Source organism: the organism of the source record quoted next, unplaced genomic scaffold, assembly GCF_019419815.1.
Source record: "Pyrus x bretschneideri cultivar Hongxiangsu unplaced genomic scaffold, Pyrus_bretschneideri_v1 Contig11, whole genome shotgun sequence".
NCBI lineage: Eukaryota > Viridiplantae > Streptophyta > Magnoliopsida > Rosales > Rosaceae > Pyrus > Pyrus x bretschneideri.
The window spans coordinates 6,353,942-6,373,860 of NW_025999402.1; the positions used below are offsets into that span (position 1 = coordinate 6,353,942).

General features: G+C 38.5%; 4 protein-coding genes across 5 annotated transcripts; 2 read left to right on the top strand and 2 right to left on the bottom strand.

The window, feature by feature from the left end:
• The first annotated feature begins 829 nt into the window (after positions 1-829).
• On the top strand, positions 830-4,989 carry LOC103930583 (importin subunit alpha-2). The gene is made up of 11 exons (XM_009339937.3): positions 830-1,194; positions 1,945-2,041; positions 2,134-2,225; positions 2,314-2,445; positions 2,582-2,767; positions 2,953-3,116; positions 3,200-3,278; positions 3,532-3,660; positions 3,795-3,922; positions 4,006-4,383; positions 4,474-4,989. Exons 1-10 carry the CDS (start codon positions 985-987, stop codon positions 4,379-4,381), a joined length of 1,593 nt encoding a protein of 530 aa, XP_009338212.2. The 5' UTR covers positions 830-984; the 3' UTR covers positions 4,382-4,383; positions 4,474-4,989.
• Positions 4,990-5,259: 270 nt separating this feature from the next.
• Positions 5,260-8,727, bottom strand: LOC103930582 (syntaxin-43). Its single transcript, XM_048576477.1, has 8 exons — positions 8,261-8,727; positions 7,081-7,357; positions 6,832-6,921; positions 6,486-6,563; positions 6,235-6,312; positions 6,078-6,143; positions 5,922-6,002; positions 5,260-5,818 (listed from the first exon to the last, which is right to left on the bottom strand). The coding sequence occupies exons 1-8, from the start codon at positions 8,452-8,454 to the stop codon at positions 5,711-5,713; spliced, it is 972 nt and encodes a 323-aa protein (XP_048432434.1). The 5' UTR covers positions 8,455-8,727; the 3' UTR covers positions 5,260-5,710.
• A 2,858-nt stretch (positions 8,728-11,585) lies between these two features.
• On the top strand, positions 11,586-15,100 carry LOC103930581 (protein DEHYDRATION-INDUCED 19 homolog 3). Its single transcript, XM_009339935.3, has 5 exons — positions 11,586-11,997; positions 12,431-12,573; positions 13,435-13,512; positions 13,901-14,154; positions 14,713-15,100. The coding sequence occupies exons 1-5, from the start codon at positions 11,922-11,924 to the stop codon at positions 14,819-14,821; spliced, it is 660 nt and encodes a 219-aa protein (XP_009338210.2). The 5' UTR covers positions 11,586-11,921; the 3' UTR covers positions 14,822-15,100.
• Positions 15,101-15,946: 846 nt separating this feature from the next.
• On the bottom strand, positions 15,947-19,647 carry LOC103930580. 2 transcript variants are annotated; one of them, XM_018643328.2, is made up of 4 exons: positions 19,490-19,647; positions 17,636-18,880; positions 16,552-17,533; positions 15,947-16,370 (listed from the first exon to the last, which is right to left on the bottom strand). In XM_018643328.2, exons 2-4 carry the CDS (start codon positions 18,878-18,880, stop codon positions 16,117-16,119), a joined length of 2,481 nt encoding a protein of 826 aa, XP_018498844.2. In that variant the 5' UTR covers positions 19,490-19,647; the 3' UTR covers positions 15,947-16,116. The 2 variants fall into 2 exon arrangements, with proteins under 2 accessions (XP_018498844.2, XP_048432448.1); XM_048576491.1 differs by having other exon boundaries at positions 17,636-18,886; positions 19,490-19,614.
• Positions 19,648-19,919: the final 272 nt, after the last annotated feature.

The window sequence follows — 19,919 nt, forward strand, 5'->3', positions numbered from 1 at the left end:
TTCCTATAAAACAATTCTGACCTTATAAGAAATTTCAAGGAAAGTCAAACACCTCAGTTTGTCATACTCATTTTGGGTTTCTAAAATTATCTTCAATAATTAATTTTTTTCTATATACTTTGGATTACATTTTGCTGTCACGTAAATTTAGTGAGCGCATACATTTTTGCATTATATTACTGTCATTGTTTTACTCATACTTGTCGCAGCGTATGTACATTTGAAATAAGTTTAAGGGAATCATAAAAGACATGTGCAGCCGTTTATCAATAACTCAAAAGTCACTAAAACTTTCATGACGAACAAGAACCGATCAACTTGACTTTACACCTATAAATCAGTTCGTATCACTGGCCAATCAACCAGCATCATCAATCCGACTGATTCACATTAACGAGAAATTTTTCATTGTGATCGGTATATAGGATGATACATCACGTGTCATTATACAAATGGTGAGATATGTGTGTTAAAAAGTTAATAACTTAAAAAATAATTTTTTTTACAACTTATATAAAAACACGTGGTGTAACATCCGTGATCAATCGACTTTAATAACCAGCCGACAGACAATTTCGAGACACTTTACTAGGGTTGGGTCAAACAATAAAGCTCTCAATGAACCGGTTTGGGTCCAGTTTTGAAAGTAAAAAACCACAATTGGCCATCATCGGACAATCGAACCAAGACCAAAGAAAGTAACACTTTTTCCCTCATCTTCAAATTCAAACAGAGTGGCAATCTCCGTAATTACGTGCCGATCCGAGCCTAAAATCCCAACACCCTCGCACTCTTCCACTAACGCTATAAAAATGGTCTCTATTTCCCCATCATTCTCTCACTTCAAAAAAACCACACAAACGCAAACCCACTCCCACGCTCTCTCTCTCTCTCTCTCTCTCTCTCTCTCTCTCTCTCTCCTCTGTTCGCTAAAACCCTATCTCTCTCTCCTAGGGTTTCCGATTCTTGATTTGAATTGAAACGATGTCGTTGAGGCCGAACGCGAGGGCGGAGGTCCGCCGGAACAGGTACAAGGTGGCTGTGGACGCGGAGGAGGGACGGCGTCGGAGGGAGGACAATATGGTGGAGATCAGGAAGAACCGTAGAGAAGAGAGCCTCCAGAAGAAGCGCCGCGAGGGGCTTCAACCTCAGCAGTTTCCCTCCAGTCTTCACTCCTCCGGTCTGGATAAGAAGGTGAAACCTAATGTTTGATTTTTGGCTGATTTGGGGGTTTGATCGAATTGATTTGTAGGGTTTGTTAAATTGGGATTTTACTGATTAAGATGAATGAACGCTTTTGGTCACTTTGTGTTCTATTGGATTTGGATTGATTAATTGGTTACTGTGTTTATCAAATACATTCAATTTTAATTCAGGCGTTTAGCTGAAATGGAAGCTAATTTTAGTGCATACGATTGAAATTTATTGCCGAGTAACTGTCGGTTTTAGGTTTGATTCTTTGGAGAGTTCATCAGACTTAGGAGTTGTGGGTAGGCGATCATGAGATCATTGAGCTCGTGATCGGTGCGGAAATAGTTTTAATCCTTTGAGCGGTTGTTAGATGCATGCTGATTACTCGCTTTACTGTAGTTGTTTTTTTTCATTCGAGGATGGAGTGTTTTCTATTTAGTAGACTTTAGCAGCACGACTTGTTGCTGTTTAGTTAAGCCTTGCCTTAGTTTTAGATATTGTTTAGGGTTCCAAGATGTTTAGATTTTGAAGTTACTGAACTGTGTTGAGGTTATTTGTCGTGTTTGTTGCTGATTAATGATTCATGCAATTCCACACAAAAACTTTATGGTACGTTCTAGAGTTTCAAATGAAAGGAAAATCTATGCTCCTATTTTTGTTCCTGTAGAACATGTTAATTATGGTTTAACTTTTGGTAGGTTTGACGTCTTGTTGGAGATAATACTAATAGTGGTTGAATATTTTTTGATACAGCTAGAGCATTTACCATCCATGGTTTCTGGTGTTTGGGGTGATGAGGGCAGTTTGCAGCTTGAGGCAACAACTCAGTTTAGGAAGTTGCTTTCAATTGGTTAGTAGACGTTTGTGGCTGTACAATTTTTTCTTTCTTTCATACATTAGACTGTGCGTACCTATTGATTGTTATATTCCCCTACACGCTAGAACGTAGCCCTCCGATTGAGGAAGTCATACAAGCGGGTGTCGTTCCTCGCTTTGTTGAGTTTCTAATGAGGGAGGATTTTCCACAACTTCAGGTATGTTACTTGCTAGTTAATGTTTCAGTTATTGATTACCGTCTTATTTATGTCTATGCTAAAAAATTTTGCATACAATTTTCTGCAGTTTGAGGCTGCTTGGGCTCTTACAAACATTGCTTCTGGGACATCTGATAATACAAAGGTGGTAATTGATCATGGAGCTGTTCCGATATTTGTGAAACTGCTTAGTTCTCCGAGTGATGATGTTCGTGAGCAGGTAAACATTGGGAAGATCAGTTGAGGGTTTGCTCCAAGTTGTTAGGTTTATTTTGTTGCTCTTTTCTAGTTTATATTTATTTACTGTAGATGTTGACCGTCATTTATTCACTTCCTTTGCCTTCTTTAACTTGCAGGCTGTTTGGGCATTGGGAAATGTTGCTGGTGATTCCCCTAGATGCCGTGATCTTGTACTTGGTAATGGGGCTTTGCTTCCATTGCTTTCGCAGCTTAATGAGAATGCAAAGCTCTCTATGCTGAGAAATGCAACTTGGACACTGTCAAATTTTTGCAGGGGCAAACCACAGCCTCCATTTGATCAGGTTAAGGTTTCTTAGTTATGTTTAACTTGAAAGATTCTGAACTTAGTCACTTAGGTGTTATATGGCTTTGGTACAGTCTATTGTAATATGTTGGCAACATAGGTCATATTGTAGGGAAGTCAATTCAGGTTGTGTCCATACCAAGAATGGCTGTTTGAGTTTTTCAATTTTTATTTTTGTTTCAGGTTAAGCCTGCCCTTCCAGCTCTTGCGCGTTTGATTCATTCAAACGATGAAGAAGTCTTGACTGATGCTTGTTGGGCTCTTTCTTATCTTTCTGATGGTACAAATGACAAAATCCAAGCTGTTATTGAATCTGGAGTGTGCCCCCGGCTTGTTGAGCTTTTAATGTGGGTGCTTACAGTTCCCTGTTCGTATTTCTTCCCTTATTGTTATGTTCTGAAAATTCTGACCTTCCTAAGCATTGTTCCAGGCACCCATCCCCTTCTGTTCTCATTCCTGCTCTCCGCACGGTTGGAAATATTGTTACTGGAGATGATATGCAAACTCAGGTATTGTTTGCTCTTTGGCTTTTTAGTTGCCTTGTTTTCCCATGTAGATGTTTTTAGATGATATGTGGAACAGCATATAATCCCTTATTTTTGGTTGCCCCTATAGAGAATGGTGAACATCTTTGCTCTCTAGACAAATGAAATGGAGCTAAAGAGAGAACAGTTGTACTTGAATAACAGACAGATTTTCCATTTGCCGTTGTAACATTTCTGCTTCTGCATTTGGAATTAATGAGCTGTTGTTTCTTCCTAGGTTATCATCCAACATCAAGCTCTTCCTTGCCTGCTGAACCTTTTGACTAACAATTACAAAAAGAGCATCAAGAAGGAAGCTTGCTGGACTATTTCAAACATCACAGCCGGAAACAAGGATCAGATCCGGGTAATGCAAAGCTTTTCTAATTTCTTTATATATTTACATTCGTGGAATCATGAAACTTAGAACTTGATTTAGAGTTTCTGTTAAGTTTTCCATCCGAGGTACTGATGTTACCAATTACTTTTTGGATTAAACAGGCTGTAGTTGAGGCAAATATAATCGGTCCTCTTGTTAATCTGCTTCAAAATGCTGAGTTTGATATAAAGAAAGAGGCTGCATGGGCGATCTCAAATGCTACTTCTGGCGGTTCTCATGAACAGATAAAGTATGAAGAGAATCTTGTTAACTTTTCTATATAAGGCATGAAGCTTTCTTATCTGCTGATTGAATTTGTCTTCTCGCTGACAGGTTTCTAGTTAGTCAAGGGTGTATCAAGCCACTCTGTGATCTTCTTGTCTGCCCAGATCCTAGAATTGTTACAGTCTGTTTAGAGGGCCTGGAGAACATTTTGAAGGTTGGTGAAGCCGAGAAGAACCTGGGGACTACTGGGGGTGTGAATCTCTATGCTCAGGCGATTGAAGATGCTGATGGGTTAGAGAAAATTGAAAGTCTACAGAGTCATGACAACACAGAGATTTATGAGAAGGCAGTAAAGATGCTTGAGACATATTGGTTGGAGGACGATGATGAGACAATGCCACCAGGTGACGCTGCTCCAGCTGCGTTCAACTTTGTAGGGAATGACGTTCCAACAGTCCCATCTGGTGGATTCAACTTCGGCTAGAGGTGATGCACATTTCACAAATCCATAATTTCATGTTTGGAATGTGGACGGTGTTATTGATGCTTAGAATTGTATTATTCTATCAATTGCAGAAGCATTCCTCAGCGAGGCAATAATCCAGTCAAGTCGGGTCCGGTCCAGGTCAGGTCAGGCGTCATGTTATGTTCGAGTCCTGTTGTAGGGTTCATTGTTGTCGGGGGTAGCTGGCTCAGGTGTTTGAACCAGCTGGTTTAAATCGGTTCAGGCTCTCATGGGTTTGATCATATGGACATCAGCAACACATTAAAAGAAAGAACCGGAGTTGTTTTCTTGGAGAGTCGTTATTTCCGGTGGTCGGGTCATTGTCCGTCTTCATTTGTTTTAGGTGTCATATCATATATTGGTCTCACATGTCTCTACTTGATCGGAGGTGTTTTGGAACTCCCAAACTTTGTTTTTATAGTCAGACGGTCGAAGGATTTCTGTTCTTGCTTACAGTTGTCTGTTGTTGAATCTTCGTCGTCCTGTTTTCAGGTTCAAGATTTGTTGTTGGGTCGGAGTCAAATCATATTGCCGGATGGTATACCATTTCTATTGGTTACATTTATATGATGGAGAAATTTTACTTATTTCGTTTCTCGTTAGAATTGACGATGTTTGTTAGCTTCTGGGCATTCATCTGTTGCATGAAAATATGCAGATCTTTTCAGTAGTAATCACATAGCTGACCTTACTTAGCGCGATTTCTTATCGGCTTCCAACCTTAATTCCTTGATTAACGACTTCAAGGAACTGGTCTTCGCATGCTATTTTCACCTCTTGCACACCCTTGATTATTCATCGCCTTTGAATTGAATAAAACTAGAGAGAATTAAAGCGACATAAATCATTCCCGTACATATAAGCTAAAATCGATGTATTTCGCTATATTGAATGATCAAAAACATGTAATGGAACAAATAAACGCCGCGTCTTACACACGAGTTCTGGGGAATGAAAGCACAAAATCCCGGAAAACGAAAACCGGAAGAATCAACGTAGATCCTTCGATGAAAACGCCCTTCCCCAAGGAGAACGTGGATCTTAAGCTCTATACAGGTTCCGGGTCGGTCCTTCCCCAATGAATCATTACCCCTTCCCCTCCCCTCTTTCTACTAATACAGTAATACCCAGAAATTAGTAGGAATTCACAAATAGTCACTTGAAGTAGTATATGTAACTAGGGCACTCCAAAACTTGTCGAATCTTCTGCTACGGATGGCATCTTTGCACGCTTAGAAGTCCGAAGGGAGGGTTAGGACAATTAGAACGAAACCAAAATCAGGAATCAACTGACCTTTCGCTTGTAGATCAAAAGAATATCTCCTTGAGGATTAGGAGGACCAACATGACAAAGCACATGATAACGAGTACGGTAGCACACATCACCATTCCCCCTTGTTTCTGTGTTCTCTCAGCCTGTAAGCCACCATCCGTTAAACATAATATTCCGCAAGAACAAACACGGAAAAGAATCTGAAAACATACAGATGAAGTACGATGATTGATGTAAGAAAGGTACCTTTTGTAATTGCTTGAGGCCCTCATCGACTGTACTTGCTACATTCTGAATGTTGTAGTCTATCCTATCAACAATAGTTCCCTGTTTAAGAACGATATTTAGTTAATGGCTGATTTTCTGATGAAATTCATGTATCGAGAGGACATGAATACTAACCTGGTCTATCACTAGTACTGACAAATCCTTCATAATCTGAGCAAGCTCATTCACAGATTCCACAACCTATTGGGAAGAGAAACGAGTATTAGTCAATTGTGAAGAAGCATGATCCAACACCAGTCAATTTAGAAACAACGAAAAGATCTTCACTTGCCTGTTGGATCTCTCTTTCCCTTTCTGCTGTGAATGCCTCGTTTTTCTTTATCTTGGCCATCTGACGCTCATTAAACATCTGACAGGATGCGTGTATTATCATCATATTACGATCATCTATGGTAAAAAAATGTCTTAAAATTTGATCACTCAACAACACTACAAATACACTGTATAGGGAATTTAGTGTACTCATATTTGTCGTGATTGACAAGATCTTGAGAAAATGGTAATGAACTGGAGAAAGCTTACCATGTCATCCAAATCATCACCGTCCATTCTCGATGTACTTCCATTTAGGTTCATCTCTAAATCATCCCCATCTTGACCCTGTATCACCAAAAATGAGAAAAAAAAGAAATGTTTGAAAATATATAACTGTAAGTTTAACTAGTTTCCAATTACATGTCAGATCACACAGTTACCCTCGGTATACAAACTGAACGCGGAAACACGATTCCAAGTTCCAAAAAGTACATGGAAAGATTACGTATGAACTAGATTATCAAGCCAGAGTAACAACAGAATGTTGAAACAAGGGTATGATGTATAACAATCCACTGACTTGAATGGTTAAAAGGTAAAATTCTTTTCGCACCTCTGTTTGCTGCCTGAGTCGCTTCAAATAAGTTGACTGTTTCTTGCGAAGGTCCATTGACAGGGTCTGAAGGTCAGTGGCAAGAGAGCGCTGCAAAAGAAACATGCAGACATTAGCACTGCTCTTTGGGATTACTTGAATTATAGATAACGCCCACTCAAGAGTGCAACACTCTGGAATAAACAAGACTAAGGAAAACCTAATCACTTACTGCGCTGCCAAAAATATTTCGTGGCTTCTAATTCTTACCTGCACATTTTTTCTAACATTTGAATCTTCAGAAGGCCCAGCTGCAGAAAGCTTCTGTAGTCTCTTCTCAGATTTCCTTATCAAATTAGTTATCTCTTGCGTAAGACTCTCAATCAAATGTTGATCTTCTTTACCATCTCCAAAAGAAGGCATTAAAGCCTTTGCGTGAGCCTTAGTCAGCTCAGCCATTTTTACCCGTGCACGCTGCACGTTTGCTGCTACCTCTTCTGAAAGATCAACCCATGCTGGCGGTAGACCAACAGTAAGTGCACCCCGACTGCAGCAATAAAAACACAATGACTTTCACACTACAGAAATAAATTAAAAAAATCCATACTTGCACCCGATTCATTGCCTTTTTCCGTGCATACTAATAAGAAGACCAAAGGATAATGTTCCCCTGAAACCAAACCAATCCCCCAATTTCTTGCAACAAATTTCAGTAATTACGAACGTCTCAAACTGACTAAAAGGCTTTCAGTAACCTTCTAGCATAGCAGGGTCCAAAGAGAACCAAACCATTTCAGGGACTCACATTGCAAACATATTAGAACTAATTCAAATACGAGCCACTTAATACTAGGTCTAGTGGTATTCCTCTTCACTTGTAAGTGAAGGTCTTAGGTTCGATTCGCGCCAAAGGAGAAGTTGAACCACATTATCATGGCAAGCCTATTGTAAGGCTTAGCCCACTCCCCCACCCCCTTTAGTGTAGATACTATTCAAAAAAAAAAAAAAAATCAAATACGAAAAACCCACAAATCGTAATGCTCTTCTCCAATGAATCATCTCCGTGGACCGTTGCTTCTAAAATTCTAAAAGTTCATCACTGCAAGCTCTGAATTGTACATCTGCATTGCACCTGGTGATCATCCACCCGATATCGAATGCCTAAACTACAATATCTCTGATCTAATAAACAATAATCCAGCCTCCAATTTTGCTATCTAAGATTCTAAATATCACAATTCAGTGTGACCTAATCTGCATTCAGCACACTTCCAGTAAAAGACTTCTTTCTCCACTATCTGAACCTTTCATTTCTTTTCTGCTATTGATCTATGTTTTTCCTCTAAACTTTAACTTCATTAAATGTTAAACACTTCAATTAAAGCTTAAATTAAACAGAAAATTTCCATTAACATACACAGAAGAGGAGAGAGGGGAGAGAGAGAGAGACCTTGAATTACCGGGATCTTCAGTACTGAGCGGAGCATAATTCCGATTGGGATTCAAAAGGGAAGTGCTGACCAATTCAATGACCGGGCCGCCACCGGCGCCGGAGCTCGAAGCGGAGGAGCTCGTGGGAGCGCGGACGCTCTTCAACGCATCCCTATACTTTCTGTAAACCAAGGTCCGATTCCTCGTCGCCATGGAAACGGAGCTCCTGATTCAGATTCGCACTGGACAATCACAAAATCTATGGATCCAACGGACAATCAGATAGTTTGGTTTCGCGCCTTGTCATGCGAATGATGAGGGAAATGAACTGGTAAATTGGAAGGGTTATTCTTCTTCCGGTAGTGGCTGAGACGGGGGTCACGTGATCGGAGATCCGGGGAGGAGGGTGGCGGGGACGGCGAGTCACGTGGCCCCGGTGAATTTGGAATTTATAATTTTTTGGTTGAGAATTTGGAATTTATAAGGCTTCTTCGTCAGTTGGTTTGAAAGTTCGCCGGTGTTGTTTACGACCGCGGTGTCTTCTTCCGGTGCGGGCTTTTTGATTTTTGGGCCTATTGGGCCTGAGGAATTAAAGAGTTTATTCCATTTGGTCAAAGTCAATTTACATATTTATCCCCTATACTTTTGAGATGTTTCACTTTGGTTCTTAAACATGAAAGCTTATGTAATGAAGTCAATGGCTAAAAGGTTCTTAAACATGAAAGCCTATTTAATGAAGTCAATAGCTAAAGGGTTTTGTGGCTGAAGGGTGTTGTCAAGCATTATTTTGAAGAGTGATTCACTTCAGGTTATTTCTGTATTGAACGTGTTTTCCATGGATTTATTTTTTGTTGGACTAATTATAAAGGATGCAAAGTTCTTGATGCAAATTATTGCTAAAGTTTCTTGTCTGTTATTAGACTTGCTAGATTTACCCTCCATTTGGGAGATGATTGTACTTGGTGTGAGGAACCTCCTATTATTATTAGTGATCTTCTTGAGGAGGACCTCTCCGCCCCCTTACACTATTTAGCCTGTCTAGGTTTGAAATTAAATATATCGCCTTTTCTTAAAAAAATAAAAACTAAAGAGTATTGCTATTCAGACATTGCTTTTTATTTACACACACCCTTATTAATTTTTGTCTATTGATCTTGTTCAATTTATTCTATTTGACGGTCCAAAATTAAGAGAAGCATGTGAGAAGTAAAAATAGATACGTAAATAGCACCAGTCTAGCTAAAAACTTAAAAAAAAAAAAAAAAAGTTGCCACATGCATGGTACATGAGAGTTTTAGACTATTTCCAACCCTTGGGTTAAAACCTATTTAGCCTATAAAATTTAGGTTTTAACCTAGAAACAGTTTTTTTGTTTTAACATTTATGGGTTAAAACTTTAGCCCCAAATTATTAAAGAATGAATTCAGGCTAATTTTTTTTTCTTGAAGTAACTTTTTCAAAAGAAAAAATTATGTAGACTATCCTAATTTAATTTTATGAACATTTTAACCTAAAAATATTTAGATTCCGACAAATATTGAAAAATCACAAACCGACACTATGAAACTTGTGAAACACAATGAAGGAGTATGAAACACATAATTTTTTTTAATTACTTTAGCCATTGGTTATAAATTTGGACTGTTAGATTTTTTTTTTTTTTTTTTTAACGTTAGATTTCATCAAATTAGATCTTAACAGTTGGATTCAATGACTTTATAAATATAAAACAAAAAAAAAATATATTCCACTAACACAGGGGAGAATCATGGGCTAAATTTGGCCCATAAATGAGTTTTGCGTTTTAACTCATATTTGCCCCAACGGTTGGAACAAGTTGAGGTAAGTTTAGAACCTAAAATTTGAGTTTTACTCCAAATGTTGGAGTAGGTCTTAGATCATCTCCAACATTTGGGTTAAAACAGACCTACTCCAACATTTGGGTTAAAACATAAAATTTTTGGCCCAAAAAATTTAGGTTTTAACTAGAAACAACTTTTTTTGCTCCAACCTTTAGACCAACTCCAATGGTGGGCTAAAAGCCAAATTACCCCCCAAAATTTCCCCCCAAACGCACTCCAACCCAAGGGGAAATTTTGAGCTAAATGCTAAATGCTAAACCAATGCCAAATTCCCCCCGAAATTTAGCCCAGAAATCGGGGTGGACTCTACCCAATATTTATCGGAATTTAAATTTTTTTAGATTAAAATGTTCATAAAATTAATTTACTATAGTCTACATATTTATTTTTTTTTTAAATTTAATTTAACAAAAAAAATAGCCTAAATTCATTCTTTAATAATATCGGGCTAAAATTTTAGGGTAAAATGGTTGGAGTAGAAAAGCTGTTTTTGGACTAAAGGCTAAATTTTTCGGGCTAAAAAATTTGACTTTTAGCCCAACCATTGGAGATGGTCTTATGGGTTAAAATTTTAGCTCTAGATTATTAAGAATGAATTTAAGCTAATTTTATTTCTTAAAGTAACTTTTTTAAAAGAAAAAAATTATGTAGACTATCATAATTTAATTTTATGAACATTTTAACCTAAAAATATTTAGATTCTGACAAATATTGAAAAATCACTAACCAACACTATGAAACTCGTGAAATACTATGAAAGAATATGAAACACATAAAAGTTTTTTTTTTAATGACTTTAGTCGTTGAATTTAAATTTGGATAGTTAGATTTTTTTTATTTTTTTACCGTTGGATTTCATTAAAATATATATTAATAGTTGGATTCAATGAATTTATAAATATAAAACTATAAAAAAAAATATACATATATGGTAGACCAGCCCTACTAACTCGGAGGGAAATCCTGGGCTAAATTTGGCCCATAAATGAGTTTTAAGTTTTAACTCATATTTGTTCCAAGAATTAAAGCAAATTAGGATAAATTTAAAATCTAAAATTTAAGTTTTACTTCAAGAATTGGAAAGAGATATTTCGTATAAACACAAAAGAAAGAGTCTTGAGCGCTGAACAACCCACAGAAATTCAAAGGCAAATTCGTAATTAAATATGTCGTGAGTCTATGGTATAAGGACACGTGTCAAATCATGAAAACTACCAAAGTGAAAGTGACTATGAAAGCACAGTTGAGTTGAGTGAGGGAGGGAGAGTCACAACAAACAACGAGCTGTAAAACGGTGTGTGCCAGCCACCAAGAGAAAGAGGAGAGAGAAAGAAAGAGAAAGAGGAGAGAGAAAGAGGATTTGTCTCTCCTCTGTGTGTCACTGTTATTTCATTTTATTGGCCACTTGTCATATTCACCACACATTTCTACCTGGAATAAGTTCCATTTATTCCTCCCCAACAAATAAATTAAAAAAAAAAAACTAAAAATACAGAAAATATACAGCGTAGAGAGAGGTAGATATAGATAATAAACTGGTAGGAGAGATTAAATTCCTCTTCCTTCCTCCTTTCCTCCTCTTCCTCCTTCCTCTTTCTACACAATCACCACCGTCGCCACCGTCGCCGCCTTCTTCAACCATCGTCAGCCTCGGATCCTCCAGCTCAACCGACCCCAAAAGCCGATTCCTTTTTGTCCGTTTCGATAAAATCCCATTCCCAATTCTTCGGGTTTCTGAATCTGAGAGATCGGACCCAAAGGCGAATCGCACCCCAAAGACCTTACCTTTTCGTTTAAATTCGTAAAGGGTGGCTAGCTATGGACGGTGATTCCTGGAGCGCTCGTCTATCTTCTGCCTCTCGGCGTTATCAATCCGCCCTTCATTCTCGATCTGGTTAGCTCACATTCATTTCTTTTCCGTTTTGATCATTAATTTTTTGTTGATTTTTGTGTAATGCCTTTTTTGGTAGGGAAACAAAAAGGAAATTGATTTTGTTTTTTTTGCTCTGAATTTTTTATTTTTTATCATTTTTTGTTTGGGGTTTTGGTTTTAATCTGAAGAATATAAGTGGTAAGTGGTAGACGAGAGAAATTAGAAAGCTTGATTCTTTTTCTTTTCCAAATTTTTATGACCCACGAAAATAAAGTTAGTGATGATAACATTTCACCAAGTTGAGCTGAATCCAACTACTTTGGGTGTCATTATTTCTTTCTCGAGACTTTTTGACATCAGAATTTTGGGTTTTCAATGGTGAAACCCCGATTAATTAAAGTTCTTCAATTTTATGGATTTTCCACGTATTGAAACATGGGATTGTGCAATGTAGATATGCTCATGGGGTTTGAAGAAATTGATGGGGATGATGATATAAGGGAGGAATTTCCGTGCCCGTTCTGCTCCGAATACTTTGACATTGTAGGATTGTGCTGCCACATTGATGAAGAGCACCCGGTGGAGGCGAAGAATGGGGTATGAATCCTTTTTCATATCTATCAGTACCTAATTTCCTTAGTTTCATCCTGAAAGCGAGTACTTTTTAATTGTTTGGTGTATATAGATTGAAATTATTATGCGACTTGATGTTTGTATTTAACTTTTCATGAGAATCTTTTGCATACGTTGTTTTATAAAGAAATATGTGAAAGCATCACATAGACACCAGTGTGCAAGGATCGAAACCAATAAAGCCATTAAACCATGTTCTACTAGTCCGAGCATCTAATCTGAAGTTAACCCTAATTGGTACGAGTTCGTACCTGCAGAAGTACTCATCTTGAATGATTTCGTACTTCAATCTTCTCTTCTCTCAGTTCCTTACAGGTCTTGCTCTCAATAGGACGAGCGTATGTTGAACATGCTAACTTGAGAAGTGAGGCCAAAGACGTGTATATATTTGTCCAATTACTTGCATATCAAAACACATATACACCAAATATAGTTTGGTCTCACTCACATTAGGAGTAAACTCTCAGTATGTTCATATCCAAGCATCATTTAGTAGGGAATACTGACAAGACAACCTTTAGTCAATCATATCTTACAAAATGCTTAAATTCAAAGCCATTTGTTTAGGAATATCAAGAGAATCTCATCGATCCCAGCTTCTTAAACAGCTGAGATATTTTATCCTTTGAAGAATTGATTTCAATGCTTTCTTGTTGAAATACGAGCTTGTAATGTGGTGGTGGGAGAAGTGGAAATTAGGTAGTTGGTCAAGTTATATGAACTTGCTAAGATGTTGCATTTGTTAGATGTTAGATTTCTCTTATTTTAATGAGCATGGGTTATTGGAGGTTAATCTTACTAAAAAAGAACGTTGTTTATCTGCAGGTATGTCCGGTTTGTGCAATGAGGGTGGGGGTTGATATGGTTGCGCACATTACCCTACAACATGGAAGTATATTCAAGATATCCTTTTTCTGTTGATCTGTCATCTGTGCAGATGTTATGTGTTATCTTTTTTCTGTCATAATCAACTTTGTCGTTCAATGCAAATTTATCAGTATTCCACGTGCCAGCTCATTCTAAAAAACTTACCTATGGGGATCTGACGTATATTGTAATGGTATGATCTGCGTCCTTAATGCTTTAAACTAGTAATTTACCCTCCTTACCATTACCATTTGTTGCATGAAAACATACTCCATATCCCCACAATTCTGATTGAACGTTACAAGGTCTCATAAGGCAGTTTTCTTTTGGTTCATCGTACCCCTGAGATTTATTATACATTTTATCAAAGATTGATTAGATTGAAGATTTCTCCCAATGCTTGAGTTCCTTAACTAGTAATTACATGCAACGCAAGAGGAAGACGAGGAAAAGTGGAGCTCATTCAACTCTATCTTTGTTGAGGAAAGAGCTAAGGGAAGGAAATTTGCACTCTCTTTTTGGGGGCTCTTCCTGTTTACTTTCCTCATCCAATGCAGCGCCTGATCCATTGTTGTCACAATTTATTTTGCCTATGGCGGATGATTTTGTTAGTATGCCGCCCTTCTCAACTGAAGCAAGCTCGGCCAAGAAAAGTTCAGATAAGAGAGTATCAGAACGGTACGTTATTTAATCTTAAACTCCTTTTGATGGGACACCTAAAACCTATCTCTCTAGCTTGCTCTAATTCTGACCTTGTAACCCTTGGTCAAGCTGAGTGCCTAACCAGTTATGATTTCTTGCTAAATCTCATTTTATGTATAAGAAGTTTGGACAAGGAATATGAGTGTTGGTTGCGAATTGCGATGGACGCATTTGCAATTTCATACACTAGTCATGCATGAGCGCCTGCAATATGTTGCAGAAACAAATAAAAAGGAACTTTGACTAATCACTTGAGAGGGCACTGCACACAACTCTTGTTGTGTTCATATGTTTGTGCTCCATGCGAAAACATGCTCAATCTTTTTCCGTGCATACTATATCGTGCTGAACTACACGGCTGAAAGAACGCTTAAAACTCCATACAGTTATTGTTGACGCTCGATATTGTCAAATTTCTACAAACGAGCATGCTATTTTGCCTTCCGTTGCATATGAAACCCGGTCTAGGTTCTTTAATTTTATTATTTTCCTCTCGGTATGCTTCTTAGGTCTGACACGTTTATTTGGTCACAGAAACGTGCAGTCGCCTCCTTTGTCCATCAAGGATAAGGAAGAGAAGACGAAAAGATGCGCGTTTGTTCAGGGGATGTTGTTGTCCACCATTCTTGACGACGGTTTATGAATTTCCCAACGGCGCCGCTGCAGGAGTGAAAGTTTGCACAACCAAGAGCGAGCCCCTTTGCAGTCTGTGGTTGGTTTGTAGCTAAGAGTATTCCCAATGGTTATTGAGCACGAGGAGTGTGTGGAATAAGTTGTTGTAGGAATCTGAGTGTAATTATGTGGCATGTGAACTTTAGTTTATAGGCCTCAACAAAACTCTCGTCATCATCTGTTATTTTCAGGTCGATATTTAGTTCTTTTTTGAAAGAAAAGAAAAAGAAAAGAAAATAATTTCTTTTCATTCAATGCTTCTCCCTCTAACCCCTTTAGCACTTTGTACGAATCTTCGTTTGTTAGGTCAGGTGGTTCAGACAGTGTGCTCGCCGCTCGCACCCAGTTCTTATTCCGAAAAGTCCCTTTTGAGTGAATGGTAAGAAAAGTTGGAGGTCCGATATATCTAACATGTGACCACACTAAATCACAGAAACATAATTAGTCGGTCTCCACCCACCCACCAACTAGAAAACAAATGGCCCTTTAAATATTTATGAATTGGGAAATGGTCATGGGTGGGTGTGAAGCATAATTGAAGGATATGACATATGGAGCCAGTTCCCCCGTATTCATATTTCATACAGTTGTTGAAGAAAAAGGACTCCAGAGAGAGAGAGCTATGTTTGTCACTCGTTATCTACAAATTACAGTTTAACACATGTTTATTCACAACACGTCAAACTGTATTCCGTCAGTAAGGATAAACATTTCCTTACACAAAAAGAGACAAGCATCTTTGGCAATCGTAAATATTAACTTAGCCCCAAAAAGAAAAGTTTCACATGTAACGAGCCAAGTATTGTCAGCCGACTCAAATTGTAAAAAGATTAGTGGGACTGACATGTGCTATTGTACTCGAAAGGTGGTGTAGTGGAGGGGCTGGGTCGGATGACAAAGAAAGGCAAAGAAAAGGCTGGTTGGTGGTATGTGAGTGGTCCTGGTCCTTTACCACAAGCATCATTCTCCCCCAAATAGTAAATGCATAAGTAACTTCCGGTACAAAAAACAAAGGGTGGCCAAAGAAACAACCGTTAAGAAAACATCAAAAAATAGCAGAGACAGACAGAATAATAACAGCCAATGAGCAAAAATGGAAAGTGATAAATACGTAGCAATTTTCATATATTTGAATTAGCCTAATCTAACAAATTAATGTAAAAATGGGATTAAATAAGCTAAACAAAATATGGTCTAAAATTCCTAACAAAAACAGGATCGACGGGGGAGGGGAAAGACGTGTGTTGCAACGAGGATACTCGATAACTAGAGACGTAAACTCAACCACTGCGGGAGTTTTGTATCGAAGATCCTCTTTACAACTTCCCCTACAAAAGATTCGAAACAAGATGGACATCGGCCTCTCATCAGACTTGTCATTCCACCCACCGTTAATTCAACGTGGGCGCAGGTTGAGGGAGGAGGCACGGGAACTACTTCACAGCTTCTGTGCTCACGTCCACACGCAGCCAAGACAGTGTGCGTAGATCTCCTCGCAATGTCCTTGAAAGTGTCTTTGTCTGAAACACAAAGATACAAGGAGTTGGAACATTCCAATTGGCAGTGTAGAATCATAATTCATAAGAATAAGCGGGCAGAATCATAATTCAATGTAGAAATGCTCAAGTCTGGATCAGTCCAAAATGAACAATGTGATAGTTTTCCATACAAGTATAAAAATAAGTTGAAAGCTTCGCATACCTAGATCAACGTCTCGGGACAAATTATCCAAGTGCTTTTTGACCATCACTTTCAGTTGTTCCTTTGCTAGGTGAAAAACATCCTGTTCCGTAGCAGTACTAGGGGACACACCAGCATCAGATCCACTAATATTTGGTCTACCGCTGAAGTGATGGAATTGTCCGGAATTTGGTACTGAATTCATTCCGGTAAGTACAGGCCATAATGCTCCATTTTGAGATCTATCAGCAGATGTTGTAGTCGGATCCCCAATTGCTTGCCTTCTCTGAGGGGTTGATGCTGATGTATTTAAGAAATCAGTACTCAAGTTATCTGGCACTAGTGCTAAAGGATTGTTTTGTAATCTCTCCTCAAAGAATGTGTGGTAAGATGCCTCCATCTCGTCTGTCCTGGTATGTTGGACTGTCATTTCCCTTGTCTGAGCAGCTTGAGGGTGAGAGAAATCATTTCTCAAATTATCAGATGAGTTCCTCTCATTTATACTGGCCATATAACTCGTCCTATTAGAATTAAGGAGTTGTTGAATATGACGCTGTATTAAGCGTCTCCCTGATAGAGTTGGTGCTCCTGCCCCAGATACCGGGGAAGGTGCTTGAAAACCTCCAACAGGAAATCTAGGGGGAAATCCTTGAGTAAATTGTGGACGAGGTGAGGACACCACATTAAGGTCTATTCCTTCGTCAAAATGTACAGTAGGTGATGGTCTATTAGACAAAATGTTGTTTGTAGTTCTTTGATCAGACAACCGACCCTGAGCCTGTGAACTTGAGGATCCCATAGCCACAGGTCTACAACCCTCACAGTACCAATTACCTTCAGGTACTTCTCGGCCAAGACCAACACAAAAGGTGTGAGCAGGTGAATCACATAGATCACACAGTAACATGAGGCCATCTTCCCCTCCTTCGTGGCATTCTGTACATATCACATTCTCATAAGGGTCAAGATAACTCCTGAGTTCTTCTTCTGTCGGCTGATAGACCTGCATAAAGAAATAAACCCATTTGAACAAACAAACAAAAAAATGAAGCAGCAAACAGAATGCAAGATAATGCATGACATAACAAGTAACATGATAAGGTACCTGATCACGCTCAGAGACCTGTATCACCACTTCTCTCAAATCAATTCCTGTCGTACATCTTGCAGGCTTACTAATTGTCTTAAATCTCTGCTTGCACAAAGGGCAACGAGATTCCACTTTTCCCCATTCCATGATGCAGGCAAAACAAAAATAATGAGTGCAACAGTCTAGTGTTCCCCGCACTCTTCTTTTATCTTCCTCGGAGAGACAAATGCCACAGACCTGCTTTACAACCTCAACCTTCACTTGCTCAATCTTCTCTTTACCCTTCCTTCTAGGAGGGTTTCTTGGCTGTTGTACAGGTGTATCCTCCTGAATGCTAGTAGGCACTAATGAACTTCGCAAATTAGTTTCCAATCTTTCACACAACTCCTTGGCTTCTCGTACTTGCTCTCTCTCTTCCTCGGAGATGGTGTAGTCATAATCAGATGCTCCAGAAGACACAAAATCTGAATCTGACGGTATAGACATTCTCCTCCTTTTCCTAACCGTTTTTTTCTCATTCGTTACTCTCACGGGCACAATACTATCCATGAAATCGCTATCACTTTCAATATCATCGTCACTTCTTGCCTTCCTCCTCGACGCCTGACTTGTTCTACCTTTCTTTCTCAAAGGCTTCTTTGAAGCCAAAGATTTTCTCCTTTTTACACCTCTTACAGGACGACCCTTTTTCTTCAAGCACCGCTTGCCCACTTTCCCATCAGTTTTCTTCTTTTTCACCACTGGTTTTTCTTCCACGTCCGAAAATTCATCTTCATCTGGTGTGAATTCCTCATCGTCATCATCATCTTCATCATTATAATCCTGATCCTCCACCTCACGATATGTAATCTTTCTCCTCTTTCGTGACGGTTTAACCCCATTTTTCTGCCGGCTAGAAAAACCATTTTGGACCTTTGACCTAATTCCCTTCCTAACTGGTTTCACTTCCTCTTCATCTTCTTCCTCCTCCTCCTCCTCCTCCTCATCCACAATAAAACCACCAGCACCCCTTTTTGCTCTTGATCGAGTTTTCTTCCTCACCTTTTTCACTTCATCCTCCTCTTCCTCCTCATCCACAAAGCTCTCTTCCGACGCATCTCCGTCCAAAGAAGAACAGTAATCCTCCTCTAAATCCTCAGAAACTTCATTTTCTTCACCCGAAATCACATAATCCTCATCCGAATCATCGGAACCCTGATACTTTGACGGAACCCTTGTCTTGATTTTTCGCTTGGAACTAACCTTCCCTCCCTTTACCATCTGTTCCTTGCACCCAAAAGAAACCATAAAATCCACATATTAATCCAAATTTCAGAATCCCAAATCCAGCTCAAACAAATCAAATTACAATATTTCCTCAATATTTTTTCTATTTCCCATCACGGATCTGCTGTTTTCGGCATTAAAACCAAAAATAAATATATAAAAAAAAAAAAAAAAAAAAAAAAAAACCAGGATTCGCTTTCCCACAAATTTATTCAATTACACCAAAATCCATCAACAAAAAACCCACCAAGAATCTCCATTTAAAAAATCTCTCCCCTCTCCACCTTCTATTTTCCATTTTTTCAGCTAACTTTATCCAAATTACCAATAAAAATCCAAACAGATAACAAATCCCCAATTCAAGAATCAAATCCCAAGAAAAAATATCAACAACAACCCACCCCAAAAACCCAGAAATTCAAATTCAAACAAGAGCCAGATAAAATATATTTTTTTACATCAAATTCCAATACAAATACACAGGTAAAAAAACCTACATATACAAACACAAAATACAGAAGAAAAAAAAAATTCTAGAGAGAGAAAGAGAGAGGAGAGAGAGAGAGAGAGAGAGAGAGAGAGAGAGGTGTGCGTGGTGGGTACCTGAGAGAGAAAGCGAGAACCAGAAACAATGGAAAATGGTCCGAAATTTTTCTTCTTTTTTTCTTTTGTTTGCGTTTTTATATTTTTCTTTTTTATATGAATTTCGCGTTATTTGTTTTTATAATGCTCTCGAGAGGAGAGAGAGAGAGGGAGAGTAAAAAAAAAAACGTTGCTTCTTACGGCGTACGCAAGTTGGAGTTCCAGTTAGATGTTTCCATTTCTGGAATGACGGAATTACCCTTGCGCTTTCCGGGGCCGTCATTCGTACCGACATGGATGGATTTTGTAGGCGTTTGGTATATTTCGATTCACTGCGTGGGACGGATTTTAAAGATTTGATTGGCTTTTAACCCAAAAATGACCATACGACTTACTTTTTCGGATCATATTTATTTCGACTTTTTTAGAAAATTGTTATTATCATTTTAAA

What these genes read in the sequence shown, in the direction of transcription:
- LOC103930583 (XM_009339937.3), top strand. Translation starts at nt 985, where the DNA reads ATGTCGTTGAGGCCGAACGCGAGGGCGGAGGTCCGCCGGAACAGGTAC. An exon ending in TAGGAAGTTGCTTTCAATTG is followed by an intron (nt 2,042 to 2,133) that starts GTTAGTAGACGT and finishes CCTACACGCTAG; the next exon opens with AACGTAGCCCTCCGATTGAG. An exon ending in AGGATTTTCCACAACTTCAG is followed by an intron (nt 2,226 to 2,313) that starts GTATGTTACTTG and finishes AATTTTCTGCAG; the next exon opens with TTTGAGGCTGCTTGGGCTCT.
- LOC103930582 (XM_048576477.1), bottom strand. Translation starts at nt 8,454, where the DNA reads ATGGCGACGAGGAATCGGACCTTGGTTTACAGAAAGTATAGGGATGCG. An exon ending in GACTCAGGCAGCAAACAGAG is followed by an intron (nt 6,564 to 6,831) that starts GTGCGAAAAGAA and finishes TTGGTGATACAG; the next exon opens with GGTCAAGATGGGGATGATTT. An exon ending in GGGAAAGAGAGATCCAACAG is followed by an intron (nt 6,144 to 6,234) that starts GCAAGTGAAGAT and finishes TCTTCCCAATAG; the next exon opens with GTTGTGGAATCTGTGAATGA.
- LOC103930581 (XM_009339935.3), top strand. Translation starts at nt 11,922, where the DNA reads ATGGACGGTGATTCCTGGAGCGCTCGTCTATCTTCTGCCTCTCGGCGT. An exon ending in CGGTGGAGGCGAAGAATGGG is followed by an intron (nt 12,574 to 13,434) that starts GTATGAATCCTT and finishes GTTTATCTGCAG; the next exon opens with GTATGTCCGGTTTGTGCAAT. An exon ending in GATAAGAGAGTATCAGAACG is followed by an intron (nt 14,155 to 14,712) that starts GTACGTTATTTA and finishes ATTTGGTCACAG; the next exon opens with AAACGTGCAGTCGCCTCCTT.
- LOC103930580 (XM_018643328.2), bottom strand. Translation starts at nt 18,880, where the DNA reads ATGGTAAAGGGAGGGAAGGTTAGTTCCAAGCGAAAAATCAAGACAAGG. An exon ending in AGGTCTCTGAGCGTGATCAG is followed by an intron (nt 17,534 to 17,635) that starts GTACCTTATCAT and finishes TTCTTTATGCAG; the next exon opens with GTCTATCAGCCGACAGAAGA. An exon ending in GTCCCGAGACGTTGATCTAG is followed by an intron (nt 16,371 to 16,551) that starts GTATGCGAAGCT and finishes TTTGTGTTTCAG; the next exon opens with ACAAAGACACTTTCAAGGAC.